This window comes from Nestor notabilis, unplaced genomic scaffold, assembly GCF_000696875.1.
Source record: "Nestor notabilis isolate BGI_N333 unplaced genomic scaffold, ASM69687v1 scaffold32737, whole genome shotgun sequence".
Taxonomy (NCBI): domain Eukaryota; kingdom Metazoa; phylum Chordata; class Aves; order Psittaciformes; family Psittacidae; genus Nestor; species Nestor notabilis.
The window spans coordinates 1-10,919 of NW_009936558.1; the positions used below are offsets into that span (position 1 = coordinate 1).

Below are 10,919 nucleotides of genomic sequence, written 5' to 3' on the forward strand. Positions count from 1 at the left end.
GGAGCCTCCCTTCCCCACACGCCCCCCTGGCAGGAGGTCGTCCCGCTGCCTTCGCCCGCCCTGAGGGGAAATGCGCAGCCGGGACCTGGCGCGGGATGGCGGCGGGAAGGAGACAGGCGCGACGGGCCGGACGCTGAGGAGACTGAGGTACCTCCCGCTGCCCGGCGTGGACATCAACCCCTCCGCGTCGCGCTGCTGGGGTAGGGAGAGGCTTTAGGGGTCAGCGTCCTGTGTGGGCACAGAAAGGGTGGGTTCGCGCCGAAGGGACGGTACCGGGTCAATACCAGGCACCTCTGGGTGCTGTGAGGAAAAACCCCTGCGGCTGGGCCCTGCTTGCTGTGCTGTACTGAGTATGTCGGGTCGTTCTCTGAGTTCTCCAGATTGATCCGTAACTGGTGTCTCTTGGTAGGGGAGCAAGCAAACTGCAGCTCGTCTCTAGATGGGATGCTCCCCTGGAAAGGGGGCATTCCCTGTTGCCACTGCTGGTTTTTGCCTAGCTGCCCCTTTACGTGTAGTAAGTATCTGGTGCTTCAGCTGAATATTGGAGTGAAAAAATAACCCAAATAAATCGGCAAGGCTGGCAGCAACCCCTCAGCTATCACAAGTGAAAAACCACTGTGCTGTCTTGCAGACCTGATATGCAGTGTGTCATAGTGATTAAAACAAGTGCAAAATACTTATTGCTTTCAGATGGTAAAGATCACCCACTTGTAAGATCCCTCCTCAGCAGTTTTACGTAATGTTATTATTGCACTAATATGCTTTTTTGGTCCTGGAGCAAAGCACAGCTTTGAGTCAGAAGGCACCCAGATTCTCAGATACAAGTTTAGAAAGATACTAATAAACAGAAATGTTTTCCTTTTATTTAATTAGAATAGATTTTTGTAGTATGAGTGTTTTGTAAACGATCTGCAGCTGAACAATTAGTAAATCAGCAGAAATTTCAATCTATCTTAACTGAGTTGAATTAATAAAGTCTTAAACCTCTATAAAACCTTTGATCATGCTCCTGTTGTTAATAAAGCAAGTGCATTAGATTAATATAAACCCTTTGGAACCTATTACTATTTGTAACATAGCCCAGGCACTGTTTAGTGTTTAAGGAATTATTTTAATTAGACTGTACATTCAGTGAAAGTACTGGAAAGGGGAAAGTCAAAGCTGGTAGGTATGGACCGAGTCTCAGGAACAGGGACACAACCAGCCCTCCAGCAGACTGGAGGCAGAAGCATTGGAAGAGGATGCCCTCACTTCCCAGAGCCCTTTGTCTTTTGCTTTGGTCAACTCTCCCATTTTACACTCCTTCCCAGCGAGGGAATACCCCTCCTGGAGGGAACGGTGCTACAACCCATGTTGGGCGCTGCAGAAACCCTCCTGGTAGGTAGGAGCTTGGGGACTCAGAAGTCCCACCAGCTGAATAGCCAAGGCAGCAGGAGTTAGGGCTTACAGGACTCCACTGGAGTACATTCACTCTGAGAAGGTGATGATGAAAAAGTCTTACAAGTTTCCATTTTTAATGCAGGAGAGGGAGGGCAAGAGATTAAGCATAAATCTGATCCCCAGAGGAAGCAAGCATCATGTTTAAATCACTTGTGACCTCCCATCACTCTTATCACACTGGGCACCTGATATCTCTAAAGAAGTGACTACTATCAGCCTGACCTGTGAAAGACAATGCTGAGTTTGGGACTAATAACTGATTCTTTTGAAAAAGACTCTTAGAAATGGTAACATCAAGTAACAGTTAAATGTACTTTAATTCCTTCAAACAGAAGGATATCTTGAAGGTACATCAGAGAAATTATTTCATTGATTTCAGTCTCTTAAAAGAAAAAAATCATGGCTTCAAAATTCAGGAACAGTATCCAATAAACAAAGTAGTATTGTTGTGCACCTGGTTTAGTGTGGTACAAAGAGAAGCTTACAGATTCAAATGATGGCATAAATGACTGAGCAATCCATTCAGATAATGCTTGTTTACAGGGACAAAAAACTATCTTGACAAGTATGAATAAGCACACAGATCATCTGTTTAAAATAACCAAACCTTTCTAACTGTATTTACACACATGGATGTATTCGCTTTCCTTTGACACTAGAAATTACAGACAAAAGATTCCAGTTTATAGCAATTAGACTTCAAACAAAAATAACCTCGAGTCATTCAAGTCATACAGCCCCAGAACAGTAGCTTCAATCTTTATTAAACTGCTGCCAACTCTATAGTCTAACCCTGGAAATTCAGGCCAGAAAGGCTGAATTCAGCTTCCACCTCTAACAGATTTCAGTTGGCAGCATTAACTGGATGTGAGGAGCAAAAAGAGCAGCGGGGAATTAGTAAGATACAGACATGTAATAAGAATGAATCTCCCACTTTTATCCAAGGTGAAAGTCTTTAAATGCTCTTAATATGCATATACAAATTCAATGAAGTAAAAATGGACACCCATTACACATTCAGCCAAATTAGACATTAAGTGAACAGTCAGAGCACATGATGGCCATCTGTAGTATTTCTTCAGCATTGCAGAGAAATGTGTTAATCCCTACTCATGTCTTCCATTGCTAGAAAAAAATTACACTTAAATAATGGTTTATTCTTTTAGCACATTAGTTTACTCTGTAGCCATTGTCAGGAGTAAAACCTTAAGTTTCTCAGGCAATTCAGTATTATCAGTACAGTAGCAAGTGTTTTGGCAACCTGTTAAATCCTTAAGATTTAGGCAATCTGAAAAGAAAAATCCCAGTAGTAGCATTTCATTATCCAGACCTCTCATTTCTTGTTCATGGATTTGACTTTACAGAACCTGAAGCTTTGATTACTTTCAGAACAGTTTTTAGAGGTTTTCTGCTAGTAACCAACAGGAGTGTAACAATGGTATAGTATTTTTCCTAAAGCATGAAAAAGACCTGGAAAAGATTATTTGCCTTGAAGAACTACAATTAGGACTACATAATGATTAAGTAACAAGGCATCATGGCAAGAAATAGCACATCGACCCTCTACCACAACAGCAAATCGTTTCCAATCTTACAACAAAAAAGAATCAAATAAAAAGAATTAAAACTTAAGGGAGTTCATAGGTTTGGTTCCTTCTCTCTCTAGATGGTAAGAAACCATTCCTGATTAACATCATCTTTACCCTGCAAGCAGGATCAGGGCAGAAGCTTTTGTTGAGATGGACTAAAGTAAATGGTTGCCTTATTTTTGCATTGCTCACATGCAGACTGGATGTTTTATTGTCTCTGATAACTGGATTAAATTCAAGCTGGACCAGACACTTACAGAATGTTTCCCCCACACATTATTTGGGCATGTCTTAAACAGAGATTGATTTTGTTCTAAGTGTATTCTTAAGCATCAAAAATGCTGAATTTGACGATAGCAAATTCTGTGAGGAAAAGGAATCAGAGAATATAACAGCAAGTCTTCCCAGAAGACAGTCTTTTCTACACATCCAAAGAGAACTAGCTGTTTGAATTTTAGATTAGCTGATACAACATTTTCTTTTAAATATTTCAAAAGCACAGCATGTTAAAACAACTTTCATTACACTTTGTGGAATATCAGTACCAACAACCTCTATGTGAAATTGTTACAAGCTACTAAAATGCAGTCGCTTAACATGAGGAAGAGTACAGTAGATCTAAAGCATATATACATGCTGCTACCAAGGAAAGAAAGCAGTCAAGTAGCAACTTTTTCTTTTTACACAAGCTTTGCTAAGAATCTTTCTCTTTGAAATAGCCCCAAAATTAGTTTGCACTTAAGATTTATTTTCAACTGAAAAGATTTACAAAAACACCCGAATCTTGTAAGACCCCTTGGTCTTTTTATTCTGAGCTTGCGTGGTATCTTTATGCAAACCGATTTCCTCAAGATACAGTACTGCAAGTTACTACTTCAAATAGCTAACAAGTGTTTTTTCCTCTTTCAAAACAGAGATATAAACCTCTGTCTTCACACAAGGCATATGCACCCACTGCCCTGTCTTACAGAGTTTGGCAATTCAAGAACCCGAGTGTGCACCAGTAACTATCAAACCAAACATTTCACAAGTATTCAAATAGTGGCAACTAAACGACCTGATCATCAGTCCACACAACCACAAGGTTGCATCAAACTACATCAATACTGACCAAATGTCCCCCAAAATGCCAAGAAACAAGAAACTACAAACAAGTTCAAAACAGAGGATTAAAACTGTTTCTTTCAGTGAAGACCAACCAGTCCCTTTGTGTACACATTTAGTTTTATTGTAACAAAGCAACTTGTACACTTTAACGTTTAAAACTGAGCATCTTTCTTTCCTTTCCAGTGAAACAAAAAAAAAAAAAAAAAAGAAAAAAAAAAAGAATTTAAAAATAAACAAGAACAAAATTACAATAGAGAAATGTCAATTCCAAATAAGATCCTACAGGTTCTGCTGATTCTCCATCAAGTGGCAGGGCTCAAAGTCATCATTAGGAGAAGATTTTATTTTAAAAGTGTCATCTTAAACTGCAAGGATGTTTGTTAAACATCACAATTAAACATGCCAAAGGAGAAGAAGCCATGTTGTCAAAATGCCCACGTAACCCACCCCAACATCTGAAACCCACCCAGCTCACCTTCTAGAACCCCAGTTTTTTATTTTATTTATTTTTTTTTTTTTAGCTTTTTCTTTTTTTTAAACAAGAGAAAGTAGACAGATACATGTTGGTAAATGCTAACTGTCCATATTCACATAGAGACACAGTGTAATCTCTGAGCCCAATATACAGAGAAAGAAGGAAAAAAGCTAGATTCTATGCACTACTACACAGGGGCCTAGCACTCTTCAGCTTCCAGCAGAGTGAAGGGAGCAGAAGGTTTTCTTTTTTCCCACAGAACATGGTGTGTTGATTCCATAAACAGTTTTTTTGAGACAGAAAGGGATAAAAATGAACTTGAAACAGAAACTGGTAGATTCTTTTCCACTGTATTCTGCTCAAGGTATTTCCCCCCAAAATAAAGTGTGAACCATGGTGTAGAGGAGAGAAAAAGAGACCTCAAGAGAACAAGGCGACTGAGCACAAGAAAAAAAAGACAGCAACTTGCTCCCAGGGACTGGATTAAAATTAAAAAGGTAAAAAGGGGGTTTGGAATCCATCAGTGTTCAATTAGTCATCTTCTCCTTCATCCTCCTGTTGAAAGATAAGCAACAATTAAACAAATCTAGTCACTAAACTTCAGAGAGCACGAACTTTCAAACGCAGTAACCACAACTGTTTTACTGCCTTCCAGACTACAGTCCTACAGTGTTACTCATAGCATGCTGTCTTATGATCACTCCTTTCCTCTTCACTAAGGAGTAGTAACACTTGCCATGAGCACCCACCTACACAGAAATAAGTTAATAACTGGATGTCCCAGTGAAAGAGACACCGGGTCTGGAAAACTGTGACTTAGAATCACTACAAACATATAAGTTTAAGACTTACAAAGTGAAGAGGTCTCCCCCCCCTCCCAGTTTTAAACTCTGAAGAGTAATGTATTTTAGATGTATTAGTGCTAAATTTCAGGTTAAATATAGCACTTTCAGATGCTAAATTCCAGGTTAAATAATAACCCATCACTCTGGTGCCCACAATAACCCTCCTGTCTCAATGTGAGTAGTTTTTTGGCTGCTGAAACTCAAGAGACACCACACCCAATTATGAGAAACAAAGACATTCTAAACTTGAAGTTATCAACTCCCTGAATACTGTCCCTGGAATACCACTTGCTACTGAAGGAAATTTCTAATTCCTGAGCCCAATAGAGAGCCTTTGCTAAGCTGCCCATAAGCAGCAATAAACCAAAGGTGGGAGGATGACAGAACCGGATGCACCAACAAAAGCTATTTACAAGTAAAGCCTTACTAGAATGCTCACTAAGAATTTTGTCATGCTTATATTCTAGTTCTTCTAAAGCACCTCCCTTACAAATTCACTAGAACAACTTATTTTCACTGTCACATGCACAAACATACTTATTACACTGAAATAACTCCAAAAGTTAAGGTAGTAGAAGTTCTACTTTTCCCCTCTAAACTCCTTGTCAGTAATTGTACAAAGAAAAGCTTTTACCTTTGTAACTAGGGCTCAGTATTTTGACAAGATCCCCCATAAATAACTTTTGATTCTCAAACACCAGAGCTAGAAGGTGTAAGGGGTAAGATGACTCACCTCTCCTTCCTCTCCCTCATCATCGTCTTCATCTTCCTCCCCCTCATCTTCATCTCCTTCTTCATCAATATCTTCTAATCCTTCTTCCTCTTCATCATCATCATCATCCTCTTCTCCCTCCCCTTCCTCATCATCCATATCAGGAACCTTAAAGACACATATGCACCATTAACTACAGTGATCAAATTCACTTACATGGTGCTACTACGGGTATGGATCAACAGCTCTGTGCTGTACTTACCAAGTAGTACTGCAATGGATTTGGCCAGATGTCATCCTTGATGACTTCTCCTAACTCATCAGCCCCTGCATCAGAGTGATCAGTGAACCAGGTGAAAAAGCTTTCTGGCTCTTCATGCTGTCTCTTCCTACTGGCTTTGTTCTGTGTCTGGCTTGACCGTTTTGTCAGATCCTGAAAAGAAAGTCAAGAAGTTCCATAAAAAAGTGGTCTTTACAACATTTTTCTTTTTTTAATAACACCATTTAGAAAGGTACTTTTGTAAACAGCCACAAGAAGTCACTATTCCCTCTTTCAGGAAAAAGAAGAAACACCTGGAACCCAAAAAACTCGCAGAAAAAGACACTGCATTTGTCATGAACATGAGAAAACAGTAAAACCACCTGTTTCTTTCAATGACCTCCACAGAAATACTGAAAATTCACAAGATCTTGCATTTGATTTATGTTCCTCTATCACAGGGAAGCACAACTCTGACAAGTGTTTAATGACATACTGAACTTAAAAGATCTCACAATGGCTAAACGCTATGACTACTACATGACTTAAGAAGCACTGTCTCCACACCTCTATCTCAGGTTAGAGACACAGCTTAAAGAACTGCCCAGCCTTCTTACCCTAAGATTTCTTGCTTTGAAGTCTTCAGGCCATTCTTTGTAGTAAGTGAAAAGAGACAAAAAAGCCTCACACAAACCACTAAAACACATGGTCAGAGGAACATACATGGGTCCTCTATCTCCCACCTCACCCCAGAAGTTTAGTAAGTTTGCAACAACCTTTTCGTTAAGATAGGAATTCCTATCTGCTATTTAAATCCACTCTTTCTTTGATCATGTGCTAACTCCAAACTTCTAGTATTTGTTTTCTTGATAGAATCACAACATTGATATGTTTAGACTGTTTAATGAAGGAGGATATCAGAATTCACACTGATTTTGTAGCATGTTGTAAAGATCGTTAGGCCAGTTTGTACTGGGCTGTAACTTCTTGTACAAGAGGCAAAGTTCTAGTTCTCAATGAAAAAAGGTTAAGTTTTCTTCTCAGTCTGAGGGTGACAAAACAAGCAGCAACTTAACTGCAACCCTCAGTTCTGCTTTTAAATAGTTCACAATTTTCAGAATAACATGAAAGTACTCATAACTGTTGCAGAAACTAATTACAGCAAATTAATCACATGTGAATACTGTCTGGATGAAAGATATGGCCACATTATTGTGTGGCTGCAACTTCTACAATGATGCAGTGTCTGGAAATGAAGCTGAGGAAATAAAGAGAACAAAATCAAATTACACACCACTACCTGACCCCCCATAACCCCGCTAGCTTTGGAATTCCTTATTTAAATTAGTTATCTTAAGCAAACAACAAAACACATCTAGATTCATGCCAGAGAGAGACAAGCTAATGCAGTTGTTAATCTCTCCATCTGGCCATGCTTGTACTTTCACTGCTCAGCTGAGCAAGAGAATTCACAACAGATCTCCACATCAATGGGGTATTCCAAACCCTGCAAGATAGGCATGAACTGTGTATGTAGAGAAGTGAAAATGGGACTGAGAGAGGAAGAAAGGGAGGACAAGGCATCTTCAATACAAAACTAGTAAAAGGAACATACTTGAAGTGATGGTATCACATAGAGCAGCAATCCTCTCTCCCAGATACATACCTTCCCAGATTTCCATTTGATCTCAGTTGATTTTGAAGAAGGGTCTCCACTTTCATTGAGGTGAAACTCTTTGGAGAGAACTTTATTTTCAAAGTATGGATTCTCGTCAAAATACTGCAGAGTTGAAAGCAAAGAGTTAGAACCCACATCATGTAAACACATGTGCCAAGTCCCAGTCCTTGGCACAACCTAGTATTAACTGGGTAACTGAAAAGATTAAGTTACAAACTCCAACCCAATGCAGGTAACGTAAAAACCAGCAGAAAAATCACAAATAAAGGAATTCTTTAAAGTACTTACAAAATCTATTCTGTAACCTGATTTGATGTCTTCAAATTCTGTCACCTCAACTCTGGTCAAATAATGCAGTGCTTCCTCATCTTCTTCTCCCAGCAGTGCAGATACTAAAGACAGAATTAGGAATCCCACATTAGCAAAGCTATGAAAGGTGTATCATGGGAATCATGCAGGTGAAATACAGGGAATTGATAGTAACAAAGATCTGAAACACAGCACATCTGTCCAAGCCAACTTCTTGGAGCCCACTGTTTTCAAGCTACCAGCCAAGAGACTATTGGCATTTATGTGATTTATATTTGCTGAGGTCAAGCCATGATATTTGCTTGTTGGAGTTCAATTTTAAGAAGCAAGAAGAACTCTCTGCATACATCTATCCTTCTCTCAAATAGATTTTCACGTCATTCACCAACCTACAAACACGTTTTGTAGAAACAGTCAGTTTATTGTGAGGAGCTCACCTCCAATTTAAAAATTAACAAAACCACTAAAACTAGTTGTTTTTTTCTTAAGGGCCCAATTAACAACAACAACAACAACAAAAAAAAGCAGGAAACTTGTCATTTGAAACGCAAAAAGAAAACCACTAAACCACTGCAGGATTTTAGTGACCAAGATGCTCCTTTGATCAACAAGTGCAAGAAATACAAAGCTTATAAAATACACTCTAGGACAAGGAGGAAGTGTTTTCATATGTAACAGGCTTCTGTTTAAAAGTATGCCCAGTAACAATTCTAGAAAAGCCTCGAGAGCTGCAAGACACTCACATCACCAGCAAGAACACACTGAATTTAGAGGAAAAGAGGGCTTAAAAGCCCTTCTTAAAAGAAGATACCTTGTGGGTGGTTGACAAATGTTGTTACCCAGAAGTTTGGGATTTTGGCGATCAATTCTGACCTCTTCTGGAAGAATGGCTGGCGGAGTTTGTTGTATTTCTGTTCTACTTTCAAAATTTCCTCACTGGCTTGTTCATTCAGTCTGTAAGAGAAAGAACCACATTAACCACAAGAGCCAGAACTGAAATTTAAAGCCACATCATCAATAGTGGGCTAAAAACTGACCAGGTTTGATTAGACTAGTCTGCCATATTCAACAGATGAGGCATCTAGAACAAAAAAGAGAGGCCCTAAGCCCATAAGGGCTATTCAGAAACACACTACCAGAAGCAATCTCACTGATCTTAATGAAACATTCTTAATACATCCTGTGTTCTGCAGTATTACATGAGGGACAGACCCTCATTCTTGCAAAGCAAAGTAGTATTTTACCTCTTACACATTTTGATTGTAAAAGACATAAAGATAGGTCTAACATGCAACACTATCACCTGCTCTTTATAAGTTTGGGGTAAGCAAGCAAGGTCCAGCAAAGCAATTCTGCGCCCACACAAGTAACATCTGAAGGTGCAACATTTAATTAGGTTTGGCTCCAAAAAAGAGCCTCGATAATGCAACAGCTTCACATAGCCAGAGCCTCAGTGGTCACCTGCAGTCTTTGTAGACCAGTGTGCATGGAGGTAAGATCCAGGCAAATACCAACATTGAACCCACAGAGTTTTGGCACATGGAACTAATGTTCCGGTGACATTTTCTGAGCAAATGAATACGTAAGTTTTTAAAAGTATAATAAAAGCTAACTTTTCAAACAAGCTTTTGGTTCCACTTACAAACATAAAAACAGTTTTGCAAAAAAGTATACACATGAACTTGAAAACCCAACAGAAAATAAATTTCCAGTATCAAAAATATAACAATTTTAAGTTTTAAGCTCCAGGTCTACCTTTTAAAATATCCCAAATGAAATAAGACCCCGGGATACTTCTTCAATTCTTTTATCACACACAAACACCTCTCACATCTAATCAAGTCACCACACAAGCGTATCTTGGCAGAATTTAAACACACTGAGAACTACCATCGAGTAGCTTTCTTTACTAAATATTTTGGCTTATGAAAGTTTCACTTCAATTTCTACTAAAACATTATAAAACTTTGTTCATCTTTACCTGTCTATTTCATTCTGTACTTCATCAATGTGTTCGATTGCTTCCTGTTGCTCTTTTTCTGGAAAAAAAACAAAAAACCAAATGAAAATGCATCAAAATCCCTTCATTCAAGTCTGACAAATCACCCGGGGTTTTGCTTAAGACCTTTTCTAATCATCTCCTTCTGAATTACATGGATATTTCTACTAAATGTCATAAGCGTTACAAGGACTTAAAGCTTCAGCTACTTCCAGAGTGCGCTACAGCTGAAGCACAGCAAAGTTGGATGAAACAGCACTCGGAGAGAGTTCACCCTTAGAAATCCCAGTTCACATTCCCCTACACGGCTTTACAACTCAGCTTCAATGAGAAGTCGATCATGACACATAAATAACAATTTCATTAAAAAGCCTGAAGCCATATCTACTAAACAAACCCATTTGAAAGAACGTTAAATAATTTAGAGAGGCCGGAAAATCAACAGAACGGGAACACGCCGCCTTCTAAAAAATGACAAGAACGTTCGAAAGGCCAGCTACAAGCAA

General features: G+C 39.1%; 1 protein-coding gene across 1 annotated transcript; it reads right to left on the reverse strand.

The window, feature by feature from the left end:
- Window positions 1-4,235: 4,235 nt before the first annotated feature.
- Window positions 4,236-10,453, reverse strand: SET (SET nuclear proto-oncogene; the record flags this gene model as incomplete). The annotated part of the gene is made up of 7 exons (XM_010018401.1): window positions 4,236-5,166; window positions 6,190-6,336; window positions 6,431-6,601; window positions 8,094-8,207; window positions 8,394-8,497; window positions 9,226-9,368; window positions 10,396-10,453. Coding segments are annotated over 7 exons (761 nt in total), but the record flags the coding sequence as incomplete, so codon positions are not given.
- Between the last annotated feature and the right edge of the window lie 466 nt (window positions 10,454-10,919).